A 16,624-nucleotide genomic window follows, 5' to 3' on the forward strand; every position below is an offset into this window, starting at 1 on the left:
CACTCATAGGGCATATACCAGAATAAAACCATTTTGTATAAAGATCATCGGATCAAGATAATCTTCCAAAGTACCCGCGCGACCAACTTAACTACCATCCCCTCGGTTAATAAAAAAAACGAAGGCATCGTCTCTGTTGGCCTCTCGGAGTCTGAGAAGCCTTGGAAGCCAACCACGATAATGGCGTCAAGCATCACCATGTCGTCTTCCTCATTCGCAGCCCTACCCTTCTCCAATTCCAGTTGCTCCCGCCACCGGAGGTAAGCGATAAGCAATCCGAGGTGTTGCGATTCTTCTGAATAGGATGTCGAAAATGCAAAAGATTGAAGTTCTCCTTCTTGATTGGTTCCTCGCAGGCGCTTTAGATTGGCTTTTTCGAGCTTGGGGCAGAAAACTTATGCCCCAGGGGTACAGGTTTCCGAAGGAAACGGGGGGCTTCCGAAGGTCTCTTTGAGCTCGCCTCATGGCAGGTAAGTCCCTGTTATCTGATTTCTTCTATGTTCTCAAATCTTGGATTGAGGTCGCTATTCGGGTTTGTCACTCTCTGGGAAGGAGTAATTAGAGCAATTATGTCGTAAAGAGGGGAACTTTATCGATTTGGATTGGGCAATGGGTGAAATGGAGATAATTGAAGTGAATGTGGATTGAAGTATGGATGTGTAGGATTAGACTGTATGAGTATTGGGATTTAGTTATGAAAATGTTGAGACTCAAAAGTTGGCTTTTCCTTTTCCATTCTGCTACGAGTTGGATGGAAGACAAGCTTATTTATTTCAGGGTAACATTATGTTTTAGCTTACGGCTAATAAGTGTGGGAAAATAATTTGGCGTGTTTTAATTGTGTCCATGTCAAACTGCTTCAGCTTTCTTGAAGCATAAGGCTGGAATAAGGTCTTGCATGAGGTTTATTCCAGCCATTTAGGACTTGTATTTTGATCACAAAAATTTGGTTTTTATTCCAACCAAACTTTCATTTTTCCTACTGGGGAAGGAATCGAGGGCTATTCGCATTTCATATATTTTCTCCACTCTTATCTTGTACAACGATATTTACAAATTTGTTTCTTATTCCTACATGAATAGGTCTGTTGCTCCTAATTTTCTTTGTGCTGCATTCGAGTACTATCAACTGCTTCTTTGTTCATGAAACTTGTCCAGCTTCCAAGAGGTTGATACTTGATAGTACTGCATTTATCTACGTGCAGTGAGGCTGAGATTTATCTGTTCGGTGCCTGTGTCACATCTTGGAAGGTTTCAAACGGGAAGGACCTTCTCTTTGTTCGACCAGATGCTGTCTTTAATGGGAAGAAGCCTATCAGGTTAGATGAATTACGTACCTACAAGTTCACAGCTCTAAGCATTGCCTGGTTTTTCTTATTACTTTCATTTTTGTTTAATTGTTCAGTTGATAAGTATTGGGATGGACCTGTATCTTTGTGCACTTTTGATGGCACAAAATCTGAACATTAATAAGGCTTTTATCCGTTTTTCCTGTTTATGTGATTAATTTGCATACCTGTAATTTGAAAAGTGAGTCATTGTATTGTAATTGAGAAAATCATTGTCAAAATTGGATTCTGATTGAGTAAAAATCATTTGATGGTATTTGTTTCTTCACCAGTGGAGGAATCCCACATTGTTTCCCACAATTTGGTCCTGGCGCTATGCAGCAGGTATTTTCTCATTCTCATTCCATCTCGTGTCTTCTAGACACTGAACTTCATTTATTTGAAGGAACCTGTTTCTGTCATTTTCAATGTCATGTTATCTTAGTAAAAGATAGACTGACAGGTATATAAAAAAGTGATCGAAATCTTCGAGATGCCAGCTTAAAAATTAAACATATATTTTTATTCTTTATTTGTCTAGAGAATTTAATCATAAAAATGAGCCTTCTCACACTAAGAAGTGAAATATTAGATAATGAATGGTTCAATTTTTGTTGTATTGATTATGTCAAATAATTGGTTTTTATTTTTTGTCTTTGTTCATGACATAATCAGTGGACTGATGAATTATGCCGTCTGCTTTTCTTTGGCTTTTTTATAAGCTAAATGAAGCAAAAGCCTTACATTCTTCTTTCTTGGTACTTGTTCATCGTGCTTAATGTGTTTTTCCCTTTCTTTAGTCAGATGGAGGTTGGTCCAGGATCTTTTTTTTTTCCCTTAATAGAGTTTCATCGTTCATTTTGACAGCATGGTTTTGCTAGGAATATGAATTGGTCAATTGCTAACTCTGAAGTCAGTGAAGAAGATCCAGTTGTTACTTTGGAACTAAAAGATGATTCTTATAGCCGCTCAATGTGGGATTTCAGCTTCCAAGCTTTATACAAGGTTGCATAAGTTTTAAATTTCAGACCTTTTACCATTCCTTTTTTTCTTTGAGAAAAGTTAATTGGTTATGGCATTCATGCACATTTCATTAAATAGCACCTCTGATATTCTGTGCATTGCACTGTCAAGTAACAACTGAACTTAGTTCAATCCCCTTCTGCTTTTTGTTTGAACATGATGATGCAAAAATATTAATGCTCTCCAATTCTTAGGTTGGACCAGTAGGCTTTTAACACTTATCCATCATTTCAAGAAACTGTGCATCCATGGATGCATCAGTATTTGTTTGCACAAATGCTTTGGAGTTTGGACTGTGATGATTGCTTGGATAAGAGTTGCAGAAATTGATTAGTAACGGGTTATTTTTCCAAGAAGCCACAGGCAATCACAAAAGAGAAGGAAATAATCTGGAACAAAAGAAAGAACTGAGTGAAAGGAGTTCATGATGGCCAAAAATAACTAGGCATGTGTTCACAACTTCATGCTATCTCCAAACCTATTCATAAATTTGGAGAGCATCATGCTCTATCAATTTGCACAATATCTACATATTCTCTCTTGAACGCATGTAGGATTCTCCATGAAAGGAGAGGAGTCCACCGGGTTTAGAAAACCAGGAAAAACTTGAAGGCATAGAAGAATCGAGTTCATCTGTTATGTAAATGTATTACATAAGAAAAGGGAGTATTTACAGAATAAGGTGGCGATTTGGGATTGGAGATGCTTAATTGAGTCCTATTAATACTGACTTGCGTTGCTGGTTCCCTCTAGTTTTATGTTCTCTTCCATATTGGTTAGATCTACCCTCTTTAGATGTCTACATTTTAGATTATATTTGAACATGTTTGATGTGATCATACTCACTACTGCAATCCCTGGCACTGATTATTTTTCGTCTTTTTTTCCATGTTATTAAGTAGTTCTTATTGCTGATTATATTTGGAAAATTGTTATGTAGGTCACACTGCACTCTAAGAGTCTGTTGACATCCCTTACTATAACTAATACTGACAAGAGTCCTTTCTCGTTCAGTACTGCGCTCCATACTTACTTCAGTGTAAGAACAATTTAGCTCCAATTAATTCAGGCTCTCCATTTGCTAGATTTAATATACTGTCGTGCAAAACATACAACTTTTTGTGCAGGCTTCTGTAACTGGAGCATTAGTAAAAGGGTTAAAAGGTTGCAAGACTCTAAATAAAGACCCAGACCCTTCTAATCCTCTGGAGGGTGAGGAGGAGAGGTCAGCATTAGCTTTCTTTCCATAGATCTTACAAGACTTTCTTGAAAGGAAACAAAAAATCTTACATTTTTCTGTTGCTCAGTGAACTTAAGGAAAATTTACTTCCCTATTGTATTGATACATTGTTGACTACCCTATTGTTTATAATGTAGTACAGGTTTTAAGGTACTGCCCAAGTCCTAATCAACTTCATTCTGATGCAGGGAAATAGTCACATTTCCAGGTTTTGTCGACTGTGTTTATGTTGATGCACCTAAAGAGCTACTCCTTGATAATGGATTGGGTGACAAAATAACTATCCAAAATACAAAGTATCCTATTGATTTTCCGTCTCTTTACTTTTCTACATTTTCTAAGCTTGCATGAGACTGATTATGCGGCATCGTGAATGTAGCTGGTCAGATGCGGTGCTATGGAATCCACACTTGCAGATGGAAGCCTGTTACAGAGATTTTGTCTGTGTGGAAAATGCAAAGGTACTCAAATGGCAATCTAATCCTTGTTTTTATTCAGAAAAAAAATCTAATCCTGTATATCTTATATATTCTTTTCCCATTGTCAGATAAGGGAAGTCCAACTACAGCCTGAGCAATCTTGGGTGGCCGAGCAACATATTGCTGTTAGCTGAAGCCTGGCTGCTGATGCAGACTTTGTGAAGCAGATAATTTTTATACGATGATACGATTTCAATATCTCCCCATAAAGTTTGCTTGCAGGAGTCCAATAAGGAAGAACCTTTTCTTTCGAAGTCGGCATAATGAAACTTTTGTAGCATATGTTATTCAGTTTTTTCTCTGGCTCTTGTATTTGTGAAGTATTCACAAAGCAAACACTGCTAAATCCAGTATATAATTTGATTGTACCTAGGAACTTGGATATTGTTCCTTTCCTCATCTTTCTAAAACAAAGTCAACAGAGTCATCCTACGTGACTGTAGTTTTCTGTTAATATTGTCAATTCGAATGAATAATCGCAGATCTTTATATTACTAATGGTGCTTCTTGTTAGTTCAGGACTTTGCATTTCCTGAGGAATTTTACATACAGCTCTTGATTTTACGAGCAGAGTTTGTGCTGCCATGTTTTGAAATGAAGAAAGGCAGTTGGATTGAATGAACTAATAAGTATCAAATAATGCTACCGAATTTGAGCATTTAACTTTATGAGCATCATCTTGATCACTTCTGCTGCTTCTAATACCCATCAGTCCGGTCATACCAAGAATGTTAGACCCCTGCAACCATATTTATTAATCTACAAGCTTGTGGGTCAATTGAATATAATCCTTTACTTATTGCATTTAATTAAGTCATATACTTACTGTATTAGGGTGAATCTACATATAGTTCAGTTCGAAGAAATTTATGTTTTATATTGATCAGTTCCTAACTGAGTTAAGTCGAGCTAACCTCCTATAAATATTATGGAGTACAGTAAGTCAACTATGTTTAAATTTAATCTAGTATATTTTTTCTCTATCTGCAATATCCTTACCTATTTGACTCCTTCTAATTGGAACTCAAAGTTGCATATCTATTCATTAAAAAGAATCTATTTGATACATTTCGAAACTCCCTCCCTCACCAACTTGCACGCAGCCTCCATCCCTAGCAAAGTGCAGCCAACCAAGAGCAACCCTAATGCTATCGGCCTCCCTTCCCTATCTCGCTCCTCCACCCCCCTAGTCATCCATCTTCCCTCACTCCACGTGCTAAGGATTCATCAAGCCAAGCCCTAACCTTCTCCCTTAATCCGTGCACCCCTGGACATCACCGAGGCTAGATCGAGCACATCCCTGTAGCCATCGAGTTCGCCAACCATGTCCAAGCCCTGTCTGCCCTTTAAAAGACTAACCCAACTCCAATTAGCCACCTTTTGGAAGCAATCCCCCAACCAAACCCAGATCAACCTCAGCCCTTGCACAGGAGCCTAGCCCCAAGCCAAGCCTACCATCCCTTGCTCTCGGATTACCCCTCAACCAGGACTGTATCATTTATTTACCATCAAACCCATTTCTGTTAATATTGTCCATAAATAGATCAAGAGCAAAATCATCACAGTCCACAGAAGAAACAGCTGCAGCTTCATAACAGGCCAGACTAATTTTGTCAAACATTAACAAAATTACTGATGTAGTTGAAGATGTACAGTTAATTCTAACTACATATGAACCCAAAAGGGATAAGTTGGAAAGGAAGGGAAACAAAATGGAAATATACGATAAAAAACACAGCAAAGACAGATCGTTGATGAATGAAAAAAAGAGAGGCAAAATGGAAATGTCCGAGAAATCAACAGCTCAACCTGTATGCCCGTTTGGCCGAGTCTAGTGTGTTGCAAAGGAGCATGGCAACTGTCACAGGACCAACTCCACCAGGCACTGGAGATATAGCTGAGGCTACCTGCAATGCTTCTTCAAAGCAAACATCCCCAGTGAGGCGGTAACCATGCTCGTTGTCAGGGTCCTGCAAGATAATCCAAGTATCGACATACAAGTTAAACAAGATATGGTCCAAGCATATTAAAATCTCCTACATAGATTTTATTATGTAATGGTGCAATTAGCTCTGGTTTGTTAACACTGGCAGTGAGGGAGGCAGTCTGACGTAAGAAAAGCTTTAAATCAAATGATTGTGTTTGAAAGTTTTCACTAAAAAGTAAAAACAATCAAAGTAAAAGAGGAGAATTTGCAAAAAGTCATATGATAAATAATAGTGAGGATTTACCAACCATACACCTATGCTGTCCCTTGTTTATGTGCTGTTGCTTGTTATCTTGGAAGTTATTGTCTCATTATGTAGTTTAATGGGCACATCAAACTTATCAGCTACTGTTTCAGATATTATGTACATGGAAGCTTGTTAGGCATTACTATCTGGAATAGAAAGACAGTGGCAAAGAAATATATTTTACCTCAACTGGATTTGTCCCGACATCAATTACCACCGAACCTCTCTTTAGCCAACTCCCTCGTACCAGGTTGGCAACTCCTGCTGCTGAGACCACAATGTCAGCTTCACGAGTAATATCCTCTGGGTTCCTTGTAAAGGCGTGCACAGTACTGACAGTGGCATGATGCCTCTGACAAAAGAAGATATCAATTTCCTTCCTCAAAATTACAGGGACAATGAACTTCACTTCTCTACCTGCAATAGCAAGGAAGTAGGCAGACCTACAACCCTGCTCCTTCCAATCACGGCCACATGTTTCCCCATAAGTTCAACACCAGATCGGAGCAACAACTCAAGGCAGGCTTTTGCAGCACAGGGTATAAATAGAGGTTCTCTGCCTCTCAGAGCAAGATTCCCCACATTCAAGGGATGGAAACCATCAACATCTTTCTCTAAACTTATGGTGCTCAAAATTTTCTCCTCATCCATATGCTGCTTTACCAGTAACAAGATATAATTTTGATTATGCTTACAAGTCAACAATACTCAAAATTGAATTCCAGGTTGCTTGATAAAGATCTAAATAAAAGAAAACTCATTGCTTAATTACCACTTTAGAAATAAGTAATCCAATAAACTTATTGGAACATCAACATTATGCACAAATCAACCAATAGCAGTAGAAAGGAAACTGAAATTGCTCGAAAATGATAATTCTTGTGGAGAAAAAGAAATTACTTGTGGTAAAGGTAATTGCACTAGGATACCATGAACAGATGGATCTTCATTGAAGCTTGACACAGCATTCACTACATCATCTTCTGTGGAGTCCTCAGGCAGTTCTGCCATCAGAGATCTTATTCCAACTTCCTGACAAGCCTTTGTTTTGAAACGTACATAACTTTGAGAGTCCCTCCTTTGACCAACTAATATGACAGCTAGCCCAGGAACTTTCATTTTAGTATCCCGCATTTGGCAAACTTCTTCAGCAACTTCTGATCTTATCTCTTCCGCGATAGACTTCCCATCAATAATAGTTGGGATTAGCTCATGATTCACTGCGTGAACAAAGATTAGCTGAAACTGGTACGTGAAGTTAAAAACATGGATCTCTCAGTTAAGAAGTCAATAGTTTCAAAATTTTACCACTCTTAGTCAGCTTTATGAATATACCACAAGAAAACATAAGTCAAGATTAGAATTGAAGCCATCGAGGATAAAATTCTTGATTCCCAGATACTACAAGTTCCACTCCTAGGAGATTTTAAGAAATTGGATCAAATGATTCAGAATCGGACACAAAAGGAGAAGGGAAGAAAACTTTTTACATGAGATACAAGTTAAAACACATTGTTCATGTTTTACTCATGATGTCAGAAGAATAAACTAAACTATCAACATCAACCACAGGTTCAGGACTGCACAAGCATAGTCCATGCCAAATCTTACTAATAGAAACTATTCTGTCTCTCGAGTTTTGATATATCTGCTTCCACATTATTTCTACCTAAAATAATACTCTCACCTTCAATATGTAGCAAAGAAAGAGCTACCAAATGCCTCTGTATTCCTTCAAATGGTTTAAGTATTTTCATGGATAGTTATAGTATTAGTGGAGTGGATCTAACAAATATACTATTAGATTCAAGTCATTACACCTCAGTAGAGAATGATAATAATATCATAATGCAGTTCCGCTAATGCCTTTCATGAATATAAGATAATCTCGGTACTTACTTCATAGTTTCTTACAAGTTAATAATGATCTCTATTGTGAAATTTGATAAAGCTTCGTAAATTAATTATTCTTGACGAGAATAAAACTTTTCAACACCAGTGAAAGTGCATACAAAAAAAAAAAAGAACCGTTTCAAAAATTAAAAGACGGGTATCTCCCAAAAATATCCTACGCAGTAAAGAAAATCCATCCCCAACAAACCAAAGTTGCAAACTTTCACCCACCAAAAATCCTAAAACCTCACAAAAACCATCAAATCACCGCATTCTTAGCCAAACAAACAATCGAAATGACCAGATTTGCAAAGCGGTTTTTGGTCACCTTCAACTTTTGAGGTCAGGCGAGGAGGATGGACGGAATTGTGAGGCTGCCGCCAGACGTCAGGGAGATCCGGGCCAAGGATGTAGTGGCTGCTCTTCTTCTCCCTATTAGTTAGGTTGTGGTAGTGGTAGTAATGGAAAAAGAGAGAGCCAAGAGACTGGGGTAGGATTACCCTCGGCTTCTCAGCTAGTTGCTTCTTTATCCTGGAGAAGACCAGGGTTCTCATTTCTCTTCGCCGACGACCGACCTTCTCCCTGGGCGTCGGACTAACTTCTTAGGCTGTCGTAGCCTGTAATAAATCTTGGGATAAAGTGTGGATCTTTTCCGTTTTGGGCCTTTGGGCCGGCCGGTCATTTGGATAAACCCAAATCTAAACTATGGACAAAAAATAAGTATAACATTACTCATAAATTACGGATAGGCTAAAAAGATCATATCCATATGGATCTTATATCAAATATATCAAATATATCTCTATATTTCAAATTTATAACTGAAATTTATAGCACAATTAATTAACATATTGATAAAAACCCAACTATATTTAAAAAATTATAATTTATATTAATATAAAGATATTAATATTCAAACCAAAGTCTTCCATCAATTGCTTCCTGTGGAACACCTTACAACACTTGTATAACTAATTATTAGCTCTATTTACTGGAATAGGAATAAATTTATTTTAGAATAAGTTTTCTTATTCTTGTGTATTAACTAAACATCTTATCTTATTTTAGTATACTAATTCAATATTTTCTCTCATCTTATTTTATATAATTTTTTAAAAACTATTTATTAATAACTCAAGATTTTACTATTTTATTATTTAAGATAACAACACGTAATTATTAGTTATATCAGCTATAGTTACTATCTCCACTCAGTGTCCGCATCCGGCACTGCATGCGTATAGGGGGCTGCTTTAAAAAAATATAAAGTATTGTATGCAGCAAAAGTATAGAAAATCCCTACTTCGATAATATTTTAAACTATATTATTATAAGGATGTTAATTTGGATAGTTACAGTTGTTCGATCAATACTTGGGTCACCAATTTGACCATCATACAATGTGGTGCACTTCGCAAAACTTGCGGGACTAATTACTGTGGCCAAAGTGCGGATTCAAATGTTTGCACTGTAAACTTGTAAAGCTTGAAAAGGGCAAAAAGAAATACATCAGTCGGTAGTTTCTCTGCAACATGAGCACCGACGCTTAAATAAAAATACAAAACAGAAAGAAGGGAAGAGAAATCAAATATCATCGAACATAATTTGTGTTTCTCAATCCCATAACAGCTACTATTCATGAGATAATTGCTTTATCTCTCCTACCAAAATTGACATGATCAAGGAAACCATCAGAGAAGTTAGAGAAAGCCATTGCTGCTAGCAGAAAATTGTTTCCTTACAAGGATCAACCATGCTTCCTCCCCTTTCCTACCTTCATCCTTTTGCCCTTCTGACTATTTCCCTTCCCCTTAGCAGCTTTGCCTTTCTTAACCCCTCCCTTTGCAGACTTTCCTGTACCACGAGACCTCGCATCCTTCTTCATCCGCCGATCCACTATCACCTTCCCTTTACCACCCTTTACTGGGACTCCCTTTTTAGCAACTACATACTCCTTCTGAGGCTTCTTGGGCATTGCTTTTTTGTAAAGCTGGTCAATCATCTTCCTCTTTGAGCGTTCTGATATATCAGTCTGATCAGAAATGGAATTTGCCTTATGGCGAGCCTTGTCCAGCTTCTTCATCGCAGCCCTCTTCTTCCGTGCTTTGGCCTCCGCAACTTTCTTTGCTGGGCGAGCATCAATCTCTCTAAATTGTGCCTTCATGGCAGCAATTTCCTCTCGTGTCACTGGCTTCATAGGTCGGCAGTGTTTCTTTTCCTCCTCATCGAACCACTTTGGCAGACCTTCATCATCGAACATGTACTTGTTGTAGGCATCATCAAGAATTTGCTCCCTCTGCTTTTTCCTCAACATTTTCTTTGCATAAGCTAAGATCTCAGCTTTCATATCTTCATTCTCTTCCTCAGATTCATCAGAGGATGAGGATGAAGATTCGTCGCTTGCTTCCATAGGCTCTGCTGGAACAATTTCAAAATCATCTGCTTGTGTACGTGCTGCTTTAGAAGGTTTAAAATCTACTTTTTGAATTTTCGGGGGTTTAGAATCTTTTTGGTTGGTTGTTTTCTCTTGCTTTTTTGACTTGTTGAGCAGTTTCTCCTCTCGTTCTTCATCACTGTCAATCTCCTCAAACACACCTTCCCCAGCTGCTTCAGCAAAGACGTCTTGACTGAACCATTTTTCCATGAGTTGCTTTGGTGTTGGCTCATTTCCCTCATCCAGAGGTACCACAAGAGGATTTGATTCTTTATCCTGATCTTGATCATAATCATGATCTGACTGAATGATATTGTCATCATCTTCACCTCCCTAAAAGGAATATCAGATTAAGAAACCAAAATTTTAGAGAAGTGAAAAAAAAAACCCTGCACAGAGACAAAAATACATTGGAAGAATTAACTTCCCACTAACTAGAAAAGTTGAAGGTGTCAATATGAACAAAAGTATAGAGATGACCATTTATGCCAATGTTTTTGCAGGACGAACAGTTGAGGAAAAAAAAATTTCTCAAAAGACATCAGAAGCTGCCCCAAATAATGATCCAGAACATATAATGAAATTAAAAAATGTTAAACATAGTCTCGTAGTTTCCATGTCAGCAATGAAATGTATCATCCTTATGCACAAGCAGCACATGGCAACCAACATCATTTAAGTGAAGCCTAGAAAGGTTTGGTACTTCTTCATTCCCATGAACAAGACAGAATCAGAAGTGGACAAAGAGAGTGATACATAAAGTATAAACAGGTACTTACAGAAGAGAAAAAGAACGGTCGCAGGGAAGACAAGATGGTGACATCTTATTAAATAGTAGAATGAAATGCTCTCTTTTCGTGGGAGAAGCAGGAAGACATGGAGGGAGTGGTGGTTCAAAGGGGAAAAAAAAAGAGGCAGCCAAGTTTGGTAACATCCTCTACTTCTCTTTCATCACATAGTTTCCTCTCTCAGTTTGTTCCTTTGAACTGCTATGTAAATATTTCCCATGGTACCACTAAGGTCAATATCAAGCAAAACTAAGGAGGATGGAAAATGGACAATTTTATCCAAGGTTCCTTTTTCCCAATTCACCCCTATCTTCTTTTCTTTTCCTTCACTTTGCACTTGTAACATTCCCACTGAACTCAAATGCATGACTTTAAATACCAAAAACTCAGAAAGGGGCATCAAAATATCAATGCGCATGTCTATGATGCCCATCAAAGCTGAAATTATCATGCTTCCACTGAAAAAAGGGGGCTAAATACAAGTAGTTCTCCGTTAAATACATAAGAGATATTACTATAACAGAATACGAACCAGGCAATAATTAACAATAACCAACACCTATTTAATTAGAGAACTATGCTTCATCTCATATCTACATTCAGTTTCATGGAGTTGCAATATGATATGACAGTTTTAGAGGCGGTAAATCATTTTTTTACTTGTGCAGAAAATTTTGGCCAGGAAAGTCACGAGTGAAATCAATTATCCATCTCTGGTATCTACCAAGATATTGGTAGGTTTAACAAAGCAATAATCATTTCGGTTACCTGAGTGTACTGTGCATATAGTTCAAGGAATAAAAAGGCCTGCTATCATTCTAACTTCACAAAATAATGTTCAATATGGTCAACTGAAAGTTCAAGACCACACCTCCAGCAAGTCTGCATCAGCATTTGAAGCATCCCGCTTTGGGCGTTTGTATTGTTTGGCATTACCACCCTTTCTAGTTACATATCGTTCATAGGCTTCGTCAAGCATCTCCTCAAGTTGATCATTATACCTGATTGAAGATTTCAGTGAATCACATTAGATACATTAGTTACTGTAACAGAAAAGCATAACGAAAGAGAGTTTGGCCAACATTAAATAGTAACATAGCATCAAAAGGTTTTGCTAAAGAATTTGAATTTACCGTCTCTGTTCTTCATCAGAGTCCATTTCATCAGACGAATCTTCATGAGGTACAGCTTGTGTTTCTTCATTTTCACTGTCTCCAAAATTACCAGCACCTTCTTCCTCATTAAGCTCTGCGGAATTGACAGCTAGCAGTTCTTTCTTTCCCTGTATGAGACAGGGAAAGTAATTTTGGCAGCATTAACAAATGAGAAAGATATTGAGCTAAAGCAATAATTCATGAGAAAAAGATGATATAGGTGACGTGCGCTTCCATGTAATTCACTTTTCCAGTAAGTTCCAGCACCTCTTTTTGTAACTTATGTAGAAAATGAACATAAAGGAAAGTTATGTGGCAACAGCTAATGTTTGCAGTAGCTAGCAGAATTATCACCTAAGTGATACCAACTATATATAATACCCCAAACACAAAAGCCAAACACCAACAAAAAGACAAGCCAGTCAGAGGAAAGGCCAACTAATGTTGTCATTACCTAAGTGATAGAGAGAACAGGGAAGAGACAGCAAAGGTACCAAGTAACCCCACTAATTTCGCTTATAGATGGAAAACAAATAATACTCTCTCTTAAACCATATGGACATAATATCCATATTCTCTCTTACCCAATTAAAATTACAAACTATAGTGCTTAAGCTATTTTTCCCTTTTTCCCTTTTTCCCTTTTTCTCTTAAAAGAAAGCAGGAATTACTTATGCCACTAACCAACCCACACCATTCAGAATAATGCAAAATATCTTAAATAATTACAATCATATGGATGTGCTGTGAACCTTGATGGAGGACAGAGAAAACAACTCGCGATCAAAGTAACTATCTTCTGTAGCATCGATTTGCATTCCCAATGCCTTGCGTGCTTTATCCTGAAATCCCATTAAAGCATGAAAAGAGCTCAATACAAATATCTAAATGCATGCCAAAAACATCAATAAGAGTGAACCTTGGCTCGGCGTTTTGCTAGGAGCTTTTTTGCTCTCTTTTTCTTTCGTTCTAAAACATTTGTTAACTCTTCCATTTCATTCAACAGCTGCTCATCCTCATTGCCTTTTGCTTTTGAGTCAACTTCAATGTCATCAGCCTTTGAAGTGATTTTCTCTGTAGATGACAAAGCCTTTCTTATGCGTAATCGCCACCTAATGAAACAACAGGTAAATATAATTCACTATTTGGAAAGGATAGTTACTTGCAAATCTTACTTCTATATATTTCACATGTTCCGGTGACTCAGAAACCAATGTATAATTCACTACTGAATGCTATCGATTGAACATGCCTAATAATATGAAACAGCTTGATGCTGTTAAATCCATCCCAAGCGAGCTCTTGCTCATATAATTCTTAAATGCTGCCTGGTCCAATGTGTCAGAAGTGAACCTGCTTAGATCTCTTAGCACTTAAAATAAGATGGGCAAAAAAGTGCCCCCTCACTTGCATCTAGAAATCAAGTCAACCGTTTCGACCCACTTCATTACGATAAAGTATGTTACTTCAAATAGGAAAAACTATCCATTCTAGTACCATAAGCTCATGAATCACATTATTGAATAAAAAATCATTAGATTTCTTCAGATTTTATAATATGAACTCAAAACATCTAAGAACATAAAAAAAAAAAGTTCGAACCTCTTCACTTGTACTAATAGCAAACTTATCAGTCAGTTAAAATAACTCAAGATTCCAAATCTAACTTATTTTCTGAAGCAAAAGATTGAAGTTCCTTGCATGCGCTTGATCGGAAATAAACATAAAATGTTGCAACTTGCAAGAAAGGCTATGCATAATGCTACATAAAAGGTGGATGAAAAGAATGAACTTACTTCAAAAGATGTTTGAAGCTATTCTTATCCAGGACATACAAATCCTCACATAAAGATTTAACCTGAGAAACAAATGAAAACCTTGGTCAGATGACACACCAAAGCAAAACAAATAGTCAATTAATTCACAAGCTATCAAAGATAGCATTACTTCATCTGTCGTAAACTCGTGGTTCTTGATAGCCAAACATGCTGGATCCTCAAATGATATGGCATTGACTGAACCAAGAAAATCCAGCGGTGCCTCTGACCATATAAAATTTGAAGCTATACCTACTTTCCATGGCATGCTACTTCCATCCTCATAGCTGTTGAGAAGAAATCAAGTCATAAGATAGTGATATGACATTTGAAGCATTACAACATCAAACACTTGCAGTTGCAGCAATTGTGGCACAGTCAATATTGTGAAGAATAATTAAGATAACTCTGGAAACTGTAGTAATCTGATTTCCAAAACAGAGAATCAATATATTAGCATTGTTCTTGGCCCTGTCATCAGTCCAATTAGAATATTAGATTGCCTTAAATTGTCTTTAAAACTTAAACCCCAACAGCATCATATAGGTTCAGCTATAAGACCCATACCAATTCAAAATTAAAATAAAGATACACTGGTTGCTGTTAACCTATCATGCATTTCACAACTATTGTGGCATATAAAACCAAAATGGTCTACCACAGAGCTTACCCTTCACGATTTCTCTTCTGTTTTGATCCTCTAAGCACATCAACAACCTGCACATTGGATTCAGAGTGATATTATACAACAACAAAAAATGTCATTGTAGATAAAAGATATCTGAAAGAGTTGCTAGAAAAATATCCCTAGTACCTTAGGGCGGTCTGAAGCCCCTTGAAACAGATGCTTCATATCAAGAAGACGTGGATCAATCTTTGCAGGTGCCTTGTACTTCTGACAAATAACATAAATTTCAGCAGATGTGGAACGACTGGCCACGGGTTTAGTTGCCTCAACTTTCTCAAACAGCTGTTAGCCAGATTAACAAGTCAGGAACATTAGTCAATAGTTGGAAAGTCTACAACATTTTGGCACTGCAGGAAATGTAAACTACACCTGTTTGAGGCAGTAGATGATTGCACTGTAGTCTTGTGACCTGAAAACCTATTACCAATAAAACAAATCAGATAAAATTATTGAACATCAAGAAAAAAAATGTAATGAGATCCCTGTAACAATTCAGAGAACAACCACAATTGCAAATGAAAAAAATTAACTGCCTGATCCATCATACGTTATGAGTCTAAGCAGAGCCTCCATCAAACTAAATGAATCTAAATAAAAAAAGAGATAGTTTGGATGTCCAACAGGACTTTGAACAAATTACTTGGTCTTTTTTCTGACAAAAGGGCACAAGCCCTGTTTCATTGAAACCTAAAAAATTAATCCCCCACACAGAGATTACTTGGTCTCTGTGTATGAAATTGTTTCTCTTATCTTAATTAAGAATGAAAGGAAGTTCATTTCTTTCTATGCCAAGTTAGACCCTTCGGATTACAGAAAAAAAAAGAGGTTATTTCTAGTGGGCGGGGTAAAACTTCTTTCATGAAACCAGATGAAGTAAAAGAAATACATCTATCTACTTTCATATTATTACACAAATTGTTTCAACTATCAACACTCCTAAAAGAAGTTTTTTTTACTACACAATGGACAAAGATTAGTTGTTTCGCATTATTTGATGTCCCGGCACAAACAAATCAGTACCTTTGTAATGAAGGAGCCCTTGGGTGCCAAGAAATTAGTCGCGAGCCTAAGCGCATCGACCACAAGTGCCGACTGCGACGTAGCCTCCTGCGCCCACGCACCACCAACATTAGGCGACCCATCATGTAGCACGATATCAAACGCAGTACACCCATTCGAATCCATGAGCCTTCGAATCGCAGCACGGCATTTTGGGGTGGTGATATCCTCGGTGAGGGAGAGAGCGCCACGGATAGGGCGGATCGGGCATAGATCGACTCCGAGGACGAAGGACCCCACCGGCGCGTGGCGGACGGCGACCTGGAGCCACCCTCCAGGGGCGGCACAGAGATCGAGGACGGAGCGAGCGGAGGGAAGAAATCGGTACCTGGAATCGAGCTGGAGGAGCTTAAAGGCAGCCCTAGATCGGTAGCCTTGTTCCTTGGCGAGGTGGTAGAACTTATCCTGGCGTTGCTTCCCCTTCGCTTTCCCCATGGATACGAAAGAGAAGAGCAGGACAGAAGGATTGGCGGAAGAGAAGTAAAAA

The 16,624-nt window shown here is 37.8% G+C and overlaps 3 protein-coding genes across 3 annotated transcripts; 1 reads left to right on the plus strand and 2 right to left on the minus strand.

Moving 5' to 3' along the window:
- The first annotated feature begins 101 nt into the window (after positions 1-101).
- LOC140771279 (putative glucose-6-phosphate 1-epimerase) lies at positions 102-4,524 on the plus strand. Its single transcript, XM_073112757.1, has 10 exons — positions 102-260; positions 357-470; positions 1,206-1,319; positions 1,622-1,673; positions 2,196-2,333; positions 3,292-3,390; positions 3,479-3,576; positions 3,780-3,887; positions 3,971-4,052; positions 4,139-4,524. The coding sequence occupies exons 1-10, from the start codon at positions 181-183 to the stop codon at positions 4,202-4,204; spliced, it is 951 nt and encodes a 316-aa protein (XP_072968858.1). The 5' UTR covers positions 102-180; the 3' UTR covers positions 4,205-4,524.
- Positions 4,525-5,307: 783 nt separating this feature from the next.
- Positions 5,308-8,799, minus strand: LOC140771408 (bifunctional protein FolD 2-like). Its single transcript, XM_073112940.1, has 5 exons — positions 8,526-8,799; positions 7,205-7,524; positions 6,722-6,958; positions 6,489-6,656; positions 5,308-6,040 (listed from the first exon to the last, which is right to left on the minus strand). Exons 1-5 carry the CDS (start codon positions 8,749-8,751, stop codon positions 5,867-5,869), a joined length of 1,125 nt encoding a protein of 374 aa, XP_072969041.1. The 5' UTR covers positions 8,752-8,799; the 3' UTR covers positions 5,308-5,866.
- An 850-nt stretch (positions 8,800-9,649) lies between these two features.
- Positions 9,650-16,624, minus strand: LOC140770066 (adoMet-dependent rRNA methyltransferase spb1). The gene is made up of 11 exons (XM_073111054.1): positions 16,099-16,624; positions 15,448-15,495; positions 15,205-15,360; positions 15,061-15,107; positions 14,521-14,677; positions 14,370-14,431; positions 13,493-13,685; positions 13,326-13,415; positions 12,553-12,701; positions 12,291-12,420; positions 9,650-10,964 (listed from the first exon to the last, which is right to left on the minus strand). Exons 1-11 carry the CDS (start codon positions 16,570-16,572, stop codon positions 9,945-9,947), a joined length of 2,526 nt encoding a protein of 841 aa, XP_072967155.1. The 5' UTR covers positions 16,573-16,624; the 3' UTR covers positions 9,650-9,944.

Source organism: Typha angustifolia, chromosome 11 (assembly GCF_048772165.1).
Source record: "Typha angustifolia cultivar Huaian chromosome 11, ASM4877216v1, whole genome shotgun sequence".
In the NCBI taxonomy this organism is placed as follows: Eukaryota; Viridiplantae; Streptophyta; class Magnoliopsida; order Poales; family Typhaceae; genus Typha; species Typha angustifolia.